The sequence below is a fragment of the Tetranychus urticae genome, chromosome 1 (assembly GCF_039701765.1).
Source record: "Tetranychus urticae isolate SD_2017Ah chromosome 1, NJAU_TeUrti_SD_1.0, whole genome shotgun sequence".
In the NCBI taxonomy this organism is placed as follows: domain Eukaryota; kingdom Metazoa; phylum Arthropoda; class Arachnida; order Trombidiformes; family Tetranychidae; genus Tetranychus; species Tetranychus urticae.
Window position 1 is genome coordinate 28,603,218 of NC_142958.1, and position 20,761 is coordinate 28,623,978.

Consider the following 20,761-nt stretch of genomic DNA (forward strand, 5'->3'; position numbering starts at 1 on the left):
ATTAGGTGATGACGGGAATGCTATTGATCGATAATAAACATTATCGAAACTGTTGTTGAATGTTGATGAATATAAACAATTATTGAGAATCAAAGTTATTCCAATTGAATCCAAGTTCAGTAACTTTGAGTGAAAACAAACAAAAATCAAGAGAAAAGGCAAATTATCAAATTGAGTGAAACACACCAATCCATGAAAAAAAAGCTCAATCAAGATTCATCTTCTTCATACGAAAGGCTATTTAAACTGAGTTTACCTTTTCTTCTTGCTTCTCTTCTTCTATCGATCGTTTCAAGTCCAGTTTTGGATGATGACATGAAATTGTTGTTCCATGTTGAAATATTGAACTCGGTGAACACAAACCTTGATAACTCGGTCAAGCTAAATTGTGCAATTGACTCGAAAAATAGTCCAACATTTTGATCAATGATGATATTATTATTTGGAAAGCATTAATCATTTCAACCTTTTCTTTCCCCTTTGGCCACTTTTTTTCATTCCACCGCAATAATCAAACAATTTGTGCTTCCAACACATTTTCAAGCCTAAAGAAATGAAGCAAAAAATCAATTCTTTTCATATTTCATTACATTATTTACATTAAAATTGCAGTAAATTTGTCATTACTTTTTGCCTCTCATCACTTAATTTACAGATGTAACTCAATTATCCTTAATGGTTGCTATTATCTCAATTGACTTCTCGTTGTTGCTTGCTGTGTCTTTCCTTTCTTGGTTAAATTGTTGATATTTTCAGTCAATTATTGAAACCATTTCAAGCCAGTTAACCAATTGTAACCAAACTACAAAATTAAGCTCATTTTGTGATCTTTTTCTTTCCCTTTCTTCTTCTAATCCTTTTCTTGTTTAATCTGAAAATGTGACAGGCAATTGAAAAAGCATAACCAAAATGCTGGGAATGCATCATTCATTTTCTTGTCTTTACTTTGCTTTGACAGATGAGTTTATTCAGTTGCTTTTTTGTCATCTTTCTCCATGTCTGTTGATAATAGTTTAAACAGAATGGAAACGATAAAAAAACTGAAAACTTTTCTTTCCAATGTTAAAGGTCGTTGAACATGTTATTTATTAGATTTCTTGGTGAATCATGAAGACACAATGAAACCAATTCAACTTCAAATTCATTCCGTTCTTCACCTGAAAGAAACCAAAATCGACCTTTCCTTTCATAACTCATCACAACATAAAATCAGTAAAAGACTTCCAAATAAACTTTCATTAGAATCTGAAAAAACCCAAAAACAATTTAACCCAAAATCTAGTTACAATGTTAGCCTTTTAACTCGATTGAAAATTTTAAATCTTGACTTCTGCCGTTTATGTTTATCGATGTTGTCGTTTAGATTCTCGAAACTATTTCAATCGTTTTTAGTCTTGATTAATTAGCAGTTTATATCAGTTGATTAGAGTTTACAGTTGAATTGATTTTGTTGGCATAAATCAGAAAAAAAACCTAAAATTTTGGGTTGACAATATTGTTTTTAAAAAAATATGGTTTTACTGAAAAGCCGAAGGAAACAAACAAATGGTGAAATGAAATTGACCAACAAGTCAAGTGTAATCATTTTTATCACTCTGCTATTATTATTTATCATCTTTTCATTCTCATCTTCATCTTGATCATCTTTCTAAAATAACTTCCATTAAATTAACTCTTTTTGCTTGGTTGCCTGACAACAGGATCTATCATGGGTTATCATGAAACACTCATCCTCATCATCTTCATCACCTTCTCATCTCTTCCTCTCTCTCTTTGCCTCTTCACAAGAGAACATCATAATCATCACAATGATCATCATTATTATCATCACCATAACTATCAACACCATCATTATCATCATTATCATCACAAGAATAAACTGACTAAACCATTTTTCATTCCCTATTCATTGAAGCCAACTATTTCTTAATTGAATCAACAATCTCAAACCTAATTGGCTCGATATATTAATAACCGACATTAGGATTTAATCATTTTTTATTACACTTTTATCCTTCATCTTAACCACTTTATCATCATCAAACAAATCCATTGAATAATGTTTGCATTACAAATTAATTCATTTTTAACCCGAACCAGAAAATTATTGAAAGATGTCAAACACTTGAACATTCAATTTAACATTCAATTTACATTAACCATTAACACTTTTAATTGTTTGTTTCAGGCCTTGGAAGATGTTAATCTTAAAGAACGTCCCTGGTTGGAATATTCATTGAAATATATTGATCAATTTTTTACCATCATATTTACATGTGAAATGCTTCTTAAATGGTTTGCCTACGGGTTTAAAAGTTACTTTTCCAATGCTTGGTGTTGGTTAGATTTTATTATTGTCATGGTAAGAAAACGATTAATCCATTCTATTATCCAATTCATAATTCAATTCTGGTTCAACTTAACCCATTTTGGGTCCATCTAAGTCTTTCTTGGTTACAGTTTAGTCTTTTCAAACATTTAAAACATTTCACTTTCTCAAGTTGAACTTTTCAACCTTTTCTGGTCAGTTTTAAAATCATTAAATCTGTTCATTATTTTAATCGTTCACAACTATTTTCACCTTGTCAACCTTTTTCCAATGGAACCTTGGATTTCTTGTGAGAATAAAAAAACATGATTTAGTTCAATTAAACAGTCAAAATGATATTCTTGTTCAATAATAGCTTCTATTGATTGATTTATTGATTAACCCAGTTATGCAGATAAGTTGGTAACTTTTTATTCCCTAGTTTGTACAGAAAATTAGATTCACTTGTAATAATTGTTGGTCGATTATTGAATGAACTCAATTTTGATTAGAGTCCATTTTCGAGTTTCATGTTTCGACTTTGGAGAAAAGGGGAAAAAATTAAGAACAATTGATAAATTGTCTTTCCATCATTAGGTGTCATTGATTAACTTCACTGTTGGCCAATTAGGGTTCTCAAATATTCCAGCCTTTAAGACTATGCGAACTTTAAGGGCACTGAGGCCACTTCGAGCAATGTCCCGATTGGAAGGGATGAGAGTAAGTTGTGTCAATTGATCAACATTTAGTTTAATTAGACTTTTGCCTTAGAACAACAATTACACACAATTAACCTTTTAATTGTTCCATTGAATGTTTCACTCATTTGCAACCTTTTTAAACAGATTTACCTTTTAATCACAAGTGAACAACATTGACTTAACACTTTACAATGAACTAAACCAATTCTAACAATCACAACTAATTTGCCAGCCTAATCAATCTTTCTAAATCATCATTTAAATCACAGTTTCCAAATTAAATCATCAAATGTATTACAAAGTAAACTTGGGCGATTCTGGTTCAACATTAACATTGGCTTCTTTAATATTAGGTTGTTGATTGAAAGTGAAAACTTTGATTGATTGAAAGTTTAACCAACATTTTTCAATTTTGCCAGCAAAATAAATGAACCAAGAATTGATTGTTTTACAAATAATATTCAAGAAAGTATTTTTAACTCTCATTCTTAACCAGAGACTCAGTTATTTGGGTTGAAAAAAGTTCAATTTCAATTGTAACCAAAGCTTTTAACCAAATTTTGAAATTTAATCAACAATTTTACTCTTGATTATTAGCTTAAATGTCTTCACCATTGCCGTCAATTCCCATTAATTACTGTGATAAAAGAAAGAAAACTAAATGAAAAATAAATTGAAATTGCTGTTTCATAGGTTTCTGCGTTAAATCTTGGGGCCGAGTTTGCCGGTCTTGCCAAAATTCAAGCCTTTAAAACTATGCGAACCCTTCGTGCTTTTCGCCCATTAAGAGCAATGTCTCGGTCTAAAGGGATGAGGGTATGAATAACAAACTAAATTAACTCTAAATATAAGCTAAAATTGACTAAAAAAGCAAAATCAAATCAAAGCTAAATCTAAACCTAAACGTTTAAACAAATAACTAAACCAAACTAAACGTATTTTCACCAATGCGTTTCACTTTTCCTTCAATGCATTAAAAAACTTATTTTTTCACATCTCAATCCATCTTTGCCAACCTTACCAAATGTAAACCACAATTAAATAAGATCAACATTAATTTAATTCTGGTTTACATCCTATTCCTTATTATTTCTCCTGTTCTAATTTCCTTGTATGTGTTAATTGTGATTTAATAGACAGCAACAGTAAAGATTGTTTGTTTGATCATTTGTAATGTTTTAAACAGTCAAAGTCACTAATTAAGAGTCACTATATTTTCTGGTTATTAATTAGCCATTCATACAATTTAGACTTTTTATCAACCAATTTTTCAGGATAAAAGTCGCGATTTTCACCTTATTTTTAGATTTAATTTTCATCAACACCGAACTGTTAAAGTTAAAAAATCGCTAAATGCTAGATGAAAGTTGTTGTTGATGGAAGAGGTAAGATGAGTTAGAACACACAAATTTTCAGACAATCAATCGAACAGAATTTGCTATTTAAACTAATTGTGAATGCCCGTCAAAACCAATTTCCAATTATATTTTAATTTCTTTGTAAATTGCACGAGAAAATTTCACCTCATCTTCATATAATTATTTCCCATTAAAGCTTGATATCAATCAATAAATCAAATTAGAAAAATCCACAAAATTTTCATCGTTCGCTCTGTTCAATGAAAATTGAAGAACCCAAATGTTGAATGTTAAACAAACGAATGAAATTTTTAGAGTCTAACGAATGTTACAGAAGCCATTTCAATGGATTTGGGATTTTGATTAATCGATTGATACAGACTGAGTATTGCTTATTAAGTTGCACAAAATGTATTGAAAATCAACGATTTTATTGCATGAAGTTAGCAATTTTAGTCGACATTAGATTCATGTTTAAAGTTTGAAAATTTTTAATTTACATGAGAAAAATTTCCTTTCCATTCAGGTTGTAGTTAATGCCTTGATTCAGGCAATTCCAGCAATTTTCAATGTACTTCTTGTGTGCCTAATTTTCTGGTTAATTTTTGCAATCATGGGAGTTCAACTGTTTGCTGGTAAATTTTCATATTGTCGTGATCGTAATACGGAGGAAAAAAGTGATCCAAATGAGATTGAAAACAAGACTATCTGTGATCAACACAATGAAACCCTTGAATGGTATACGCCAATGGTCAATTTTGACAATGTATTTAATGGTTACCTTTCACTTTTTCAAGTGGTAAGTAGCACACCAAATCAGGTTTCATTTAATTAATCTAGACATTCACAGCATACTCTCAACACTGAATCACAAACCACAGTTAACTATTAATAAATTGATTCACATCTAATTAATATACACAGGAAAAAAAGGTTAAACCATATTATATATATTTACAATTTAATGTATTGAAATACTTGATTGCGTGTCAATTGAGATGATAATTGTTTCATCTCATTTTCAACCACTCTAAAGAGTCTAAAGAGTCTAAAGAGACCAGCAAATTGATCAACTCAAAGTAACACCTTAATCAATCAACTAGATTTAACCATTTAATCAACCCTTTAAATTTAATTTACCTTATTAATTGGTTCAAATTTTTCTATTCAAATGGTCAGGCAAATTCAACCAGAAAATATCAAATTTCAATCATTTCCATTCCTTATGTAAACCCAAATTTTCACCAGTTTTTTGCTCTTCACTAACCATTGAGTTATTTAAATTCAACTTAATTGTCACTTCATTGATGTTATTAATGAGTTCATAATTTAGGTTAAGTCAATGAGCAAATTAAAGCTAAAAATATTGCAATGGTAAAAGTGGGTTTGAAAGGGAAACAAAATTTCTGGTTGGAGTTGCTGCAAGTCGATTGGAAATGATGAAACTGGAATTACCCTGTAAATCTAATTTCTTTACTTTCTTCTTCTCATGTCTTTACATGATGATGATGATGATCATGGCTTGGTAAACAATCAACTATTAGCCTGGAAATAAACTCATTAAAAGAGTTGAACTAATAGTAACGTCAATCACATCAGTTTTAACCCAAACTTGACAAATGTTGTTTCAATCAAATTTAGCCGAAAAAAAGGCAGCAAAGTTAATCTTATTTTCTGGTTTTCTCTCTCTGTCAATTCAATGTTTATTTATTTATTTGATTTACAAATTTACAATTAATTTACCGGTTAAACTAAATCACTGGAAATTAACATTTTTAATTGTTATTAACAGTTACAGTTTACTGTTGTTACTGTTGATATGTAAGGTTGATGTTGCTGTTGTTATTTGTTGTTCAATCAGACTAAAAGACCAAATTTACTGAATTGAAAGAGATCGTTTCGATCGATATTTGTACAATGTTCAATAGACAGAGGCAGATGAGAAAAAATAGACCGACAGAGGTTGGGTAAGAATAGAAAACAAAAAAAGAGGAAAATAAAAATAATAATAGATTAATAGTCGCTAGGCATTTTCAACTTATTTTTATTTTCATATTACCGATCGATTTGCCTGAGTAATCTGCAAAGTGGGAGTGAAACGAGGAGAGAGAGGATGACAAGGTGGGTGAGATGATGATAATAATAACTGGCTGGTTGGACTGTTTGTTGTTGCTTTCAAGACAAAAGTGAATTTTTTCTGGTAACTATTATTATTATTATTGTATTTTGGCTTTTTTTCTGGTAAAAACCAGTTTTCTCTATGTATTTCAGTTCTCCATTTTTTTACTTCTCTTGCTTACTTTTTGCTGCTCTATTCCAATGGTACTTTTGGTTATTAGTTACGCAGATAATTTCACCTCTTTTCCCCCCTGAATTTAGTCGAGCAAAGCAATTGTAATACAATTTTCATGATACAATTAATAAATGAGTTTCTAGTGGTGAAGAAAAAAAGAAATCGAAAGGGAAAAGTTGTATTTATATATTCAAAGTTAACGGGTTACAACCATTGAGAAATGATAATCATTTTATGGATTCAGTTGTGACTCTCTTTTGTAATAATCATCATAATCTCTCAATTGTAATCATTCCCTGTCTGAGTTTTGTTTTGACTGAAGATGGAAGAGGAAAGGTGATGATGATGCATGAAGAAGAGATGAATAAATTGAGTTTCATTTTTAATGGTCACCCTTTTTCAGTGGACATTTTATGCTATGTTTTGCACATACAAATCAATGTTTCACAGTTTTTTGTTTCTAATGATTTGTTGAAAGTTAACTTTAATTTGAAGTTACAATGAAAATATAAATTAATTTTTCTGACCATTTTTGATATGCTTCACGGATTATTTGATTAATTTTGATTTCTCATTGGGATTGCCTATTTTGCCCTGATTTGTCTAGTAACATTTCATCGATATTATTGAAATGATTGAAACTATTATTATTATTTTTGGGTGTTAAGGCCTACACGTTGTTGCAGACTAGTCTATGTTAAAGGTTTGATCATTTTCCTAGACATTTGAATCTAATATTATAACACATACTGAATTAAAATATCAATACATTAAAATGAATATATTTGGTATAATATGGCTCATGAAGTCTCTTTTTTTAAGATCTTGCTCAATCGTTGATAAGTGTAATTAATGTTTTTATAGTTATCTGTGAATTTGTGGGTTTTTCTGGTAATAGGTTGAAATTTTAATGGCTTTTCAATCCTTTTTTATGACCAACTTCAAGGCAACATTCAAAGGTTGGACAATTATTATGGACCATGCAATTGATTCACGTGAAGTCCATCAACAACCAGTTTATGAAAATAGTATTCTGATGTACTTATATTTCGTATTTTTCATCATTTTTGGCTCTTTTTTCACACTTAACCTGTTTATTGGAGTCATTATTGATAATTTTAATGAACAAAAAAAGAAAGGAGGTGGTTCCAGGGAGATGTTGATGACGGAAGATCAAAAAAAGTATCTCAATGCTATGAAAAAGATGGGATCAAAGAAACCAATGAAAGCCATCCCCAGGCCAAGGGTAACTTATCATTGAATCATCCAACATAAAAAGTCATCTATCAACTTGAATTGAATTAAACACACTATAATCAATCAGTTGATAGCTGCTTGTCATTATCAAATGAAAATAAAAGATTTAGTCTGAATTTACAACAATTCATTGTTATTGTGTTCAATTCAAGTTGAGAGAATAACTTTTCTTTTACATTTCTTGGTTGATCAATTGGCGTTTACACAGCTTGATGAAGAAACCAATTTGATCGCCAATTAATTTTTGGGTTAAACGTAAATTATGGCTAATAATTTATTTCTTGTCTCATTCTTGTCTTCATTATCCAGTTTAAACTTCAAGCAATAATTTTTGACATTGTAACAAACAAAAAGTTTGATATGTTGATAATGTTATTCATAATGCTGAACATGTTTGTGATGTCCCTTGACCATTACCAGGCCTCTGCTTTCATGGAGCACATCCTTGAGATGTGTAACCTATTTTTCATTGCAGTTTTCACTGCTGAATGCATGCTCAAAATTTTTGCTCTTCGTTTCCACTATTTCCGGGAACCTTGGAATGTCTTTGACTTTGTAATTGTCATCTTATCCATTGCAAGTAAGTGAAGCCACCAAATGAATACATGAAAAGAAAAAGAGAAGAAACATAATAAATAGAGAGAAAAAAGTAAATGGTAAATCAATGAGGAACAAAGTAAATCAAAGCAAAATGAGTGGAGACAATTGATGAAATTTGCTCGTCAGCGAGAAAAGATTAAACATTGAGTAACAAATTTCTTACTTCAATCAATTCAATGAGACAAAAATTACAGTCCAAAAGCTTGATTAGCTACTGATTTGATTTGATGCTTGTTCTTGAAATGAATGTATCTATTGGCTTGATCAACTTTCTGATAATATACTTTTGTTTGCTCTTCCACAGGTTCGGCATTGAAAGATTTTGTTGAAAATTATTTGATATCACCAACGTTACTTCGAGTTGTTCGAGTTGTTAAAATTGGTCGAGTCTTGCGATTGGTTAAAGGTGCTCGAGGAATACGAACCCTTCTTTTTGCCTTGGCAATGTCTCTTCCTGCCTTATTTAACATTTGTTTACTACTTTTTTTGGTTATGTTTATATACGCAATCTTTGGAATGTCGTTCTTTATGAACGTCAAGCAACGTTATGGTCTCGATGAAACTTTCAACTTTGGTACCTTTTTCCGATCTTTTATCCTTCTCTTTCAAATGTGTACCTCAGCGGGCTGGGATGGTGTATTGGCTGCCATCATGGATGAATCAAAGTGTGAGAAGGATAGCGAAGTGTCAGATTGTGGGTCCAAAAAAATTGCGATCGCATATCTGGTCACCTATTTGATCATTTCTTTTCTTGTTATTGTAAACATGTACATTGCTGTAATCTTAGAAAATTATTCTCAAGCAACTGAAGATGTCCAAGAAGGTTTAACAGATGATGATTATGATATGTACTATGAGATTTGGCAGCGTTTCGATCCTGATGGAACACAGTTTATATCATTCAATGATTTAGGAGAGTTTTTGGATGCACTGGAAGAACCTTTGCGAGTTCCGAGGCCCAATAAATTTAAAATTATCCAAATGGATATACCAATATGCAGAAACGACATGTGTTATTGTGTAGAAATTTTGGATATCCTGACAAGAGAGTTTTTCGCACGCAAAGGAAAACCAATTGAAGAAACACCAGAATTGGAGGAAGTTTTACCTTTGAGGGGTCGCTTTGAACATATTTCATCAACATTTTGGAGACAACGAGAAGAATATTGTGCAAGAATAATTCAAACAGCATGGCTAAAATATAAGGCTCGAAAGAACGCAGCTGATGGAGACGACGTTTTCACAGATGAATCAATGGAGAGGAATCGAGCATCATCTATTGTAGGTGATGATGATGGTGCGGGACAGACTGTTAATAGCAAGGGTCATAAGGTTGTAATTCACTCAAGGTCACCAAGTATCACAAGTCGGTCAACTGATGTGTGAGGAAATGCCAAATCGCTTTTTGTTTGTAGGAAAATAACGATTAATGTAAAAGAATAATGGACAATTATTAATGCAAGATTCTTGTATTAACGGCTCATGTGATCTTGCTGTGTTGCGCTATTGACTGAGTATGCCGATGAGACATGATAAGACGATAATCAGGAAAACAAAATAATTCGATAATATGATATGAAAAAAGATTTCAAGAAAATATAATGATGATTATGGTATTGATAATACATGCATAGCTTAAAGCTACATTTGAATGGAATTTTTCTCTCCAATCCTCTTTAATAGGAAACGAAAAGTCCTGCCTTTAGTGTTAGTCATGATCACCTTCATCAACGATAATAACAGTAACCCAAATATTTGATTCAGCTTTAAATCCTGACTTATCTCGTTTCATCAAGTTTGTCATGTTTATTGCAATTTTCCAATGCCAAAAGTTTCAAAATTCTACCGGCTCCAAATTCAAAACACAAATAAGAGGAAATCACGGAGATGGTAAACAAGTAAACATTCTCGGCCATCCTGACAATGATCTTTCATTATAAATATTTTGAAATCAATGAAAGGGCAATATTACACCAAAATTTGTCCAGTGACCAAAAGAAGGGACCTATCGGAGTCATGAAGGGTATAAAGGGCCAAGATTGGATGAGAGGACCAAGCTATTAAACTTTGAATCATCAGTCAATAGTGATGAGTACGTTTTTCCAGTAAATATGGACGAGTAATGAACAGGCTCACGATCGACCTTTGTTCAATGGCAACCAAAATAACGGCATTTAGTTAATGGCCTGTTACAACATGAAAAAGAATGATTCTCATCAGAGGCCAGCTATGTGCACAATTTTATTAAACGGGATCAATATTTACCTATTTGATTTATTGTAAAAAAATAACCATGTCTACCTGTATTCAAGGTAGACTTTAACCATTGGGGCATCTCCTTGATGTAATCCATGTAATCATACTGATGATAACTGTACAAAAAAAGATCAAGTAACACTTTCTCAATTAGCGCCAGTTTACACTTATATTAATATTATATAACTGGTTTGATCAGATGATCGTTTGGTTTGTCAGAAGGGAAGAGTAACAAAAAGTAAAAAACTGTTCAATTTGTAACTTGTAGGCAAACTGGAATCGTATTTTAATTAGAAACGACACTGATTTTAATGATGGTTGATTAAACGAGGATAATAGTGCTAACACATTCACACACTCACACAAATTAACAAAAACAATTATAAAGAAGAAACATTTCGAAATCTTATAAAACCATTTTGTATGAACGTTGTCTGCAAATTCATATCTTCAACCTTATCACTCATCGAGGGAGAAGTGGGAAAAAATGAAGTAACCCCTTCCCAGCATGGTTGAAGCAAAAGCTTATGATCAACAAATTCAAATTTTTCTGTTGTTTTTTTTAATTGTAAATCAAACATTTTAATTTCTTCTAAATCGACACTTTTATATTGTTTTTTGGTCTCATTTTTGGTCGACCAATGGTCTCATCTAGAGTTGATGGACGCCAATTAGTTTAACATTTAACAATTGTTTGCTCCAAAATTATGGATTCACCAGAATGGCTGCTGTCTAACAATTTTTCAAAAAAATGTTACCGTTAAGATTATTCACCGCAGATTTTTCTTCTATCAATCGTAGAACTGTTAACAATATTTGTGTGATTTCTTTAATTACCCAAGTGTACATCAATAACGTCATCCATCCTAGGTTAACATCATCACCAATCTTTTTTCATCTCATGCATCTTATTGGTTTTCCCTTTTTACCCAAAAACAAAAACATTCATCTTTATCATCAAATCTTTTGGGTCTCAACGTTTGGTCTGCTCATTTTAACCAGTTCTGTTGACTGCTGCTAATTGGTTTGTTTCTTCCTGCTAAGAAAATCTTTTCAAGCTTTCCCCTGGTTTATTTTCAATTATTTTCAAAAATTAACCAGGAAAAAAACCAATCTTCTGTAGCTTCCTCAAGCAATGTTTTCTGGACATTTTTGTTTTTACCCTTTTAAATACCAATCAGTTTGAATTTTGTTTTCAAATTGCAATCACTAAAAGCCACAAACGACATCATCGTAACCACCAACGAACAACTTACAATCTTTTCTGATGTAGTTTTAAAAGTTAAAGTTTATCAATTACACAATCAGCATTACATCAGCTTCACTTGAACTTGGAACTTTTCTTAATACTTACTGCATACAAATCATCAGACCCTTGGATTCATATTGGAAATTACTCAACTACAGGGTGGGGAGAAAGTTTCTAGGCATTTAAGCTCCACCTTCTAAAACATTTTAATCCATTATTGTTACGTCACTGCCTAGAAACTTTCTCCCCACCCTGTATAACATTTGAACACAAAGCTTTGTGAGATACAACTATTTTTGTAGTTAAAAAATTTAACAAATAATGCTGTTAAGCTGACGCAAATTCCAATCAATGAAACAATATGAGCGCATTGTAACAAGTCAATTTTGAAAAGTGATAAACCCCATTATAAATCGAGTCATTTATTGGTAACCAAGTTACTACCAAGTAAACACAATCAACTAAATCAACATCAGTAATAACAATTTCACCAGCAAAATAATCAATTACTAAAGGGTGTATTGTTTGCGAGTGCAATTATGGCAGCCAAAAGAGTAACATTTATCTAACTGATTGTGGTGATTATGGTGATAAAGATGTTGATAAATATTTTGCATTTTTCATCATTGTCCATTTTCACCTTTATCTTCATCTTATCAACATATTTATCGTCATAACAATCACAATCAGATAAGTAAATGTCCCTCTTTTGCTCTCATAATTGCACTCTTAAACAATACACCCTTTAGGATAGTCAACAACATTAAGAATACGGATTGTTAATTTTTGAAAGATCAAAAATATATATAGTCATCCCCACTATAATTACTAAAATTATTGTTTATCTAATTTACCTTTATTTGTTAAAATTCAATTTGATCATGGTTCTTATAAGCTTAAATTGTTGATTCTAATTTTTCCTTTCAATTTAAACTCACTTGCTCACGTAAGCTCACCAATGATGATGATGGTGATGATGAATCAATGACGGTTATGATTATGCTTTGGATAACGATGGACCATGACACAATGATACCTGAACATGCACACACAAAATATACTCTCAAACAAATGGATGGCGAAAAAAAAAATCACGCTAATTCGATAAAAAGAAAGGAACTGGCCATTTCAAGAGAAGAGATATTACAAAAGATAATGAAATGGTTTACCAACTTGAAGCTTCTACATCAACCTAAACTCGCAAGATTTGGTCAAAGTCCTTGAAAGGATGAAAACACAATCGTTAATATTGGCATGGAAGGGAAAAAGAAAGTACTCTTCAATGGATTGGATGAATTTGTTCATGATGAATTAACCAAAACGAAAAAGGACAAAACAAAGGAAACCAAAGAGGATACCAAATCTGCAGGCCTCTAAATTTTTGGCTTATACAACTCACTACATAAACCAGCAGACAAACAAACGATTCTACCTTCTCTTCCTCATATTACCGTACCTCGATAATATAATTATATACATATATATATATATAAATATAAGCACAAAACTGTTCACCATGCCAACTATTAATCTAACAAGCCTCACTTTCACCACCAGTAAAACCACTACTCGATACACTCTCACACTTGATTGTAACCACTCAACTCAAATTGCAACGGCCTTGTCAACCATTCACAAAACAGCCTTGTTTTTATTTTCTACTTTGTCTCACTCTTTTCAAATCAAACTACACTTTATTCACTCCTTCAATTTTACTCTTTTACCTTTTCATCTATCTTTCTTTCTTCTTCTCTCTCTCTCTTACCTACAACCTCTTTCTATCATCGATCACACATTTTATGATACTAATCATCAACATCATCATCATAGTCACCATCATTTTACGCTCATCATCGGCATCAAGTTTCATATATGTGTATTTATATACATATATACAAATCTAAATGTATATATACAAAAAGATATTGAATTAAAAGTGAAGAGAAAAATATAAATCTTGTTAAAACCCCCATTGATTACCTTTGGTCAAAGTAATAGCTCTGAGCATTTTCAAATTACCGTCAGTGATTAACTATTGCAAGATTTAAATGCTAGTTGCTTTCATTGCTTTCAAAATACACTAACATTGTAAATTTTCCTGATCATCAATCTATATATCGCTGTTGGACATTTACGTAAACAACTAACATTTAAAAATCATTATCTTCATTGCTTAATGAATGTTGATTATCGGATAATACAAGTCTTTGAATTAAAAAAGGAAAACATTCAGAATTGTAATTCAAGAAAATAACATTGCCAACATGATCCAATACGAGGAAAATTTTGTCAAAAAAGGCTAAGAAATTTGAATATTTTTCAATTGGGCGATGAAAACCAAGAGATAAATTGAAAAACTACAGTCCATGATGAAGTCCCATGATGAGTGGTGAAGATGTTTGACCAGTGAAAACAATAGCTATTTATGAGATACTTGACGTTAATTTGACAAGTGCACTAGGGAACCAGCATTATAAGTTAACAATGATTACCTCGGATTGATTGTTTAACAGATGAACATCAGAAAATGATTGAATTTATTATCTTAGACAAGTCAACTCTAATTGCTCAATAAATTTACCAATTTCTAATCAAACATTCAAAGTAACGCTGGGAAACAAACACTTTTGCTACGCCATCACAAAAAACCACAAGATATTCCAGCGTCGCACAAGATTGATGAAGCTGTTGGCAAAAAAAGAGTAAATAGATGAATTATCTTCATAATTATCATCGTCATCATCGCCAATAACTAGAAAAAATTTAACCAAATCTATAAATGTAAATCTATTCACCAAATTTTCTGTGTGTATTGCCGATCGCAAGGTTAACTAGTGAACCAGTTTACAAGGTTGATATAAATGTTTTGGTCAATGTTGAATTGGTAATTGTGATTATCACTTTCACTGAAAATGGTTAAGGGAAAGCCTTAAGCAATTAAAATTTGTTAACTAATCAAGAAATGATTGCTGTTAGCCAGGAAGAAATTAAGTAAAATTGGTATTAATAGTAATCCAAATATAGCATTGGCATTAGTCTACCTTGACACAATTGGATCAATCTTTAATCATCTTCACAAATTATCTTCCTGGTTTTGTTGTTGTTCAACATTGAGTCCATTTAAAGACAACTTACCGTCAAAATCAAGTGTTACATTATCAAATAAACTCATGAATACGATAAAACAAAAAGTAAATAATATTACGTTCAGATTTAAGATTAAAAAACCTGACAATTGAAAAGAAAAGAAAAAGGAACAACAATAAATAAAAAATTGAACCAGAAAAAGAAGCGCTAAATTTGACGAGTTAAAATGAATAAAATATAATTTTCTGTAATTTTCTCAATTCTTTGCACGATTCATCATGAAATTTAGTCTGTATTTAATGTCACGAAATTAAATATATAAATTGAAGAAATGAATAATTGTGAATAATCTATTGAAATGCAAAATAAACGTAAATTTCATCAACAATGGCGCACATTTAGATTAAAATGGATGAGCATTAAATCAATCAGTCCAATAGTTTATTAATTACTCACTACTCTAGTATTGATTTACAATTTCAGTTTCCCTGACAAGTTCAATGTTTCAGTTGGGTTAATTAAATCCATCTTTTTATTGCTTAATTTAAATCGATATGTTTTCCTGGTTAGCAAAAAAAGGTAACCACATTAATGTATTACAATTGACTTTTAAAGGTTAACAGATTGACCTTGGCTGATCAAAGTAAAACGACTAATTGCTATTATCACCTCAACAATTTAAAATATTGATCATCATTTAACCTTTCCTTGATAATCAAAATACAATCAAATATTATTTAACTGTCCATGGTCATTATTATCAAATATGTAAGTTAACTTGATATTGTCTGTTGATAGTAAACAAAAGTAATCATTTTGGTTTCTCTCCTTCTTTCCAGTCTTCCTTGTCCATTATAGATGCTGTCCAAGAATTTACTTTTACTTTTGTCCTTCTCTAGAAGCCTTTGGGCCATCAAAAGTCAATCAAGGTAAATGTTGCATTTGGTTAATAATTGTAATGTTAGTTTAATTTGTTTCCATTGATCTCTTCAACCATTTGCTGAATTACATTACAAATGATTATCCAATGAATCGGGAAAAGCGACATCTATTGTTGAAAATAGGCGGTACGGTTTGAGTTTATAATATAACTGGTAACTTGCATTTAGTCGCTCAGTTACAGTTTGAACGTGTACAAAGTAAAGTGTAAATAAGGACTCTTCAGTTGAGTTAAAAATGGGTTTATTTTTTTTATATAACTCCATTATGGAGAAAAGTGACAAACGGCTTGCCGATTGGCCTCTTATGTCCTCTCCTCTGTCCACTATTACCATTTGCCTAGCCTATGTTTATTTTGTGAAACACTTGGGACCCAAATTAATGAAAAACCGTCCACCCTTTCAACTTCGCAGCCTTATGATTGCTTATAACTTTGTTATGGTTATAATCAGTGCCCTTTTAGTTTACTTTTACGGAATCTCCGGATGGTTAACAAACTACAGTTATAAGTGTCAACCAGTTGATTATTCAACTTCACCGGATGCCCTATTGATGGCAAAAACATCATATTTTTATTTTATTGTTAAATTTGTTGAATTCTTTGATACCCTGTTCTTTGTGTTACGTAAAAAGTATGACCATATAACGACACTTCACGTAATCCATCATGGAATCATGCCCTTCAGTGTCTGGTGGGGAGTTAAATTTGTCCCAGGTGGACATGCAACTTTCTTTTCTTTCCTTAATAGTTTTATTCACATCATTATGTATACATATTATGGACTTTCAGCCATTGGACCTCATATGAACAAATATCTTTCATGGAAAAAATATTTGACAGCCATGCAAATGGTCCAATTTTTATTAATTTTCACACACTCGTTTCAATTAATGTTCCGTGAGTGCAATTTCCCTAAAGCCTTTATGGTCTGGATTGGCTGCCATGGTATACTTTTCTGGTTTTTATTCAGCGATTTCTACAAGAAAACATACAACAAGAAAGATGGTAGATCATTGTCCTCTTCCTCACCTAACCTTTCAAATGGAGCCGTTAAAATTTCAAATGATCAAATTGAAAAATTAAAACATGCAATCGAGAAACGGCTTAATTGATTACATTAAGAGAGATCCACTTAAGTGTGAACTCCCCTCAGGAGATGTACAAATCTCACTTTCTCTCTCCTCCTTCTCCTTCTCCTCTCTTACTCAATCTTTTTCCAATCTTCTCTCTCTTCTCTCGCTCACTTTCTATCCCAACTATCCGGAAGTTTTCCTTTTCAATTATCCGGAAATCTGACCTCCTGTACTGCTGACCCGTATTTAAAATGGAGAGTTAAATGGATTTAAAATGAAATATTGATGATTAGCTGTATTTTATCTGGATGTGTGAAGCAGAGTTAGGATAAATTTTGAGTTCATTTATCCTCATTTAGCGTTAAAAAAGTACAATAAACATTATTATTTTCATTGATACACTTTATCATTGTTAATGTAAAAACATCCTTTTTGCTATAATCAAAGAGAAAATCAAAAATTAATTGATAAATTCAGTGAAAAATCCATTTTCAAGAATAAAATGATTTTGAATAAAAAACATGAAATGTCTGATCTGATAAACATTAAACTGAAACAGTGAAATCTGGAAATTGTTTCTTTGTTTCAACCAGAAACACTCAAGACTCTGAATTGTTTCCCAATTGATATGTAACAAATTGATAATGATTTACAATGTAATTACCTTTGGATACGATAAATCAAGCCAAGATAAGTAAGTAAACTCAATTTTTTCAGGGTTGAAGTAATTTGCACAGAAAATTGATTTCAATGTAAAATAATGGATTGAAAGCTGATTAAAAAGCAGGTAATAAAAGGTAATAAATATTACAATAAAACATAATATTACCTCACAATCAAATGACAATAAAAAAAGACTGAATCTTGGTTTAAAGATGATGTTGAAGAAGCGCGAGTTAAAGTTGATCAGTAAGACCCAGTTTCAGGTAAAAGATGATATTGACAGTTTCCGGGATGATTAAAATAGTGATCATGAAAATGAGAAACTCGAGTTAACCATTTTGGGTTCAATATTGTCATCGGGTAAACTCAAGGAGATACAACCAATTCCACTTTATCCTGATGAAAAACAACAAATCTTGAAATATCTATTATAATATAAATATAATCTTTACTACTCTTTAGATCTAATCTTTAGATCTACTGATCTGACCTGACAGATCTGATCTACTGACGTCTGATCGTGTGTATACAGTCACCATCGATATAAAGCACCGCACTAAGAATAGCAAATTTTCACTCTTCTTTGGGCAGCGTAATTCATAATTTTAAATCTTCCTTAATAGATCAAATTTAACCTGAAATGTTGCTTTAAGTTGATTTCGTGAGTTTTTTGATGAATATTTCACGAAAGAAAATTAAATTACAGTAAACTCTCACTTATTTTGAGAAGCAAATCAGCGCCATCTCAAGATTTAATAGTGCAGATTTCGATGAAATTATCACAGAATTTATCGACTTACTTCTTAATTAGGGCTAATCATGATTAGTTCATTATACTTTGAGTAAAAACTCAAAAATAAATAATTATCATCAATAAAAAGATCAAAAATCGAAAAACAAAAAATTATGATCGCTCAGTTGCCTACTAATTTCAACTAGATGGAGCTGTTTTTTTGTCAAAAAAGTGAGAGTTTACTGAATGTCAATTGATAATAAAAGAAATCGAATCGAAATTTGACGAAATTCAAAAGACGATATAAATCTTCATTGATAGGGACCATTGAAAAAAGAGTGCATTATCTCAATGGTGACTGTACTGTGATCAATGTGGATCCATTGTAAACAAAATTAAAGATTTGAAGAATAACTAAGACGGAAAGTTTGCGAACTGATCATCGATATCAACAATTCATGAGTAGCTTTGTAGTAAATTTGACCTTCTCAAAGACCAATACAATGAAATTAGCTGTCTACTTTTCGATTTCGGAATTTGGATGTATATAGAAAACAAATACTCGTAGAAAAGCATACAAATGCTTCTAGATAAAAACAATGCTGAAAGCGCAAAGGGCGCAGCTCAATTCGATGTATTGGTCTTTGAGAAGGTCGAATAAACAGATAGCTGCCAATGAATTGTCGATATTGATTGAGGAGCTAACTCCGACTGTTCAACTCCAGCTGAGTGGCCTAACAGGTCGTCTGGGGCTAACGGGATCAATAGGGACTGGCTTTTTCCACCACTTTTTCCTGAGTACAGTGATTTTAAGCAGAAAACGAATGTACTCTTAAAAGAAGAAAAATTTTCTTAATAACAATGAAATGGGGACTAACAGATTAGCTCTTTGCGAATCTTTGTCTTACCTTGGGAGAAATGGTTCATTTACTTTGAGAAGTTCGTAAATTTGGGTGAAATTTTTATTCATGGTCAAATTAGTTCAAGATAATTTCTTCATTCAAATATTTTGGTAAATATGAGAGCATGTGAGTGTAATAACTTTTACAATTATCTTCGGAGATAACTTGTGATGCTAATTTAACACTAGTAAATACCTCATCGGTTAATTACGGTTAATACAAACAATTTAACATAGTGTTTTAAGCGATTAAACATTCCTGCGGTAGGGTTCAACAAAGGTGAATAAGCTTGATGAAAAAGCAAATTATGATCAGCATTATCAATTATAGATTGGACATTCTGAGCATGATGAAATCTAACATTGTCCATACTCCGTGCGGCTCTTGTATGGGTAAACAGTTCCTGGTCTGAGGTATCAATAGATAAAATTATTAATTGGTGAAAACATTTTGGTTACGAGCTTGATATTAATGGTTTATCTGTTAATGATATTGAGTGCAAAGATCTTCCTACTAGTCAGCAAAAGTAATAAATTGTTGTTCCTTTGAAGATTTAACTAAACAAGTTACTTTCGATTATATAAATTATTTTTGATAATTTATTACTTCAAACATTCATTGTTCAATCTTATTCCTAAAGCTTTAGCTCTGAAAATAAAGAAAAGTAGTGAAAATAAGCTATTTTCAGTCTGTCCCATTACAGAAAGATCCCAGATAATGAGATAAATTTATCAACGATCCCTAAGTTAATTCAATTTGAATTTCATTTTGATTTCTTTAATTATCAATTTACTTAATTCAGTTTTCTTTCGTAAAATATCAATTAAAAAAACTCCCAAAATCATCTTGAATTACTATTGGATTAGATCCCTTAAGGAAGATTGAAAATCATTTAATTAGCTATTCCACAGTAGTCTCATTATCTGGGATCTTTCTGTATCTGTCAGGTAACCTGACTCAGGTTACTGCAATCAACTAAAATGTGCTTCCATCTGTTGTCTGTACAGATGTTGCATCTATCGGTGATAAAATTTATGAAAATTTGGGAGTGAGCCAATGTTAACTGAAAACTAAACAGCAAAACCTTGGTTTAATATAAGATTATTTTCAAGATCTTGTGAAAATCTTTACTATAAAAATTGGGTAAGGGTATACAAAACCCCGTAAGCTGACTTGTTCTATTCTCAAGTTTCAGCTAGCTGAGTCGATATTCCCGCTGATGATGATAATTGGCATAAATTTAACTAATTATGAATTAAATTGTTTGGATTATTATGCTCTAGACTATGTTTAGTTAGTTAGAGTTGAATTAAATTTGATTTGGCTGTATTGACACCTTTA

At 31.4% G+C, this 20,761-nt stretch overlaps 2 protein-coding genes and 1 long non-coding RNA gene across 11 annotated transcripts in view; 2 read left to right on the plus strand and 1 right to left on the minus strand.

Annotated features, from left to right (window-relative positions):
• para (sodium voltage-gated channel paralytic) overlaps positions 1–10,923 on the plus strand; it is a 36,078-nt gene extending 25,155 nt beyond the window's left edge. For 3 of the 7 annotated variants that reach the window (XM_015937703.3, XM_015937708.3, XM_015937711.3), the window contains 6 exons: positions 2,189–2,362; positions 2,906–3,028; positions 4,894–5,166; positions 7,607–7,906; positions 8,227–8,497; positions 8,822–10,923. In XM_015937703.3, coding sequence (XP_015793189.1) covers positions 2,189–2,362; positions 2,906–3,028; positions 4,894–5,166; positions 7,607–7,906; positions 8,227–8,497; positions 8,822–9,903 — 2,223 coding nt within the window. In that variant the 3' untranslated portion in view covers positions 9,904–10,923. 7 annotated transcript variants of the gene reach the window in all.
• A 1,496-nt stretch (positions 10,924–12,419) lies between these two features.
• Positions 12,420–15,465, minus strand: LOC112539634 (uncharacterized). 3 transcript variants are annotated; one of them, XR_003083597.2, is made up of 3 exons: positions 15,064–15,395; positions 14,818–14,991; positions 12,420–14,707 (listed from the first exon to the last, which is right to left on the minus strand). It is a non-coding gene; the product is annotated as an uncharacterized LOC112539634 (long non-coding RNA). The 3 variants fall into 3 exon arrangements; XR_016197975.1 differs by lacking the exon at positions 14,818–14,991 and having other exon boundaries at positions 15,158–15,465; XR_003083596.2 differs by having other exon boundaries at positions 14,818–15,465.
• A 768-nt stretch (positions 15,466–16,233) lies between these two features.
• Positions 16,234–17,519, plus strand: LOC107369730 (very long chain fatty acid elongase 7). Its single transcript, XM_015937702.3, has one exon. The coding sequence runs from the start codon at positions 16,286–16,288 to the stop codon at positions 17,159–17,161; it is 876 nt and encodes a 291-aa protein (XP_015793188.1). The 5' UTR covers positions 16,234–16,285; the 3' UTR covers positions 17,162–17,519.
• Positions 17,520–20,761: the final 3,242 nt, after the last annotated feature.

Bases quoted from the DNA above. Each gene is read 5' to 3' on its own strand.
- LOC107369730 (XM_015937702.3), top strand. From the start codon at position 16,286: ATGGGTTTATTTTTTTTATATAACTCCATTATGGAGAAAAGTGACAAA.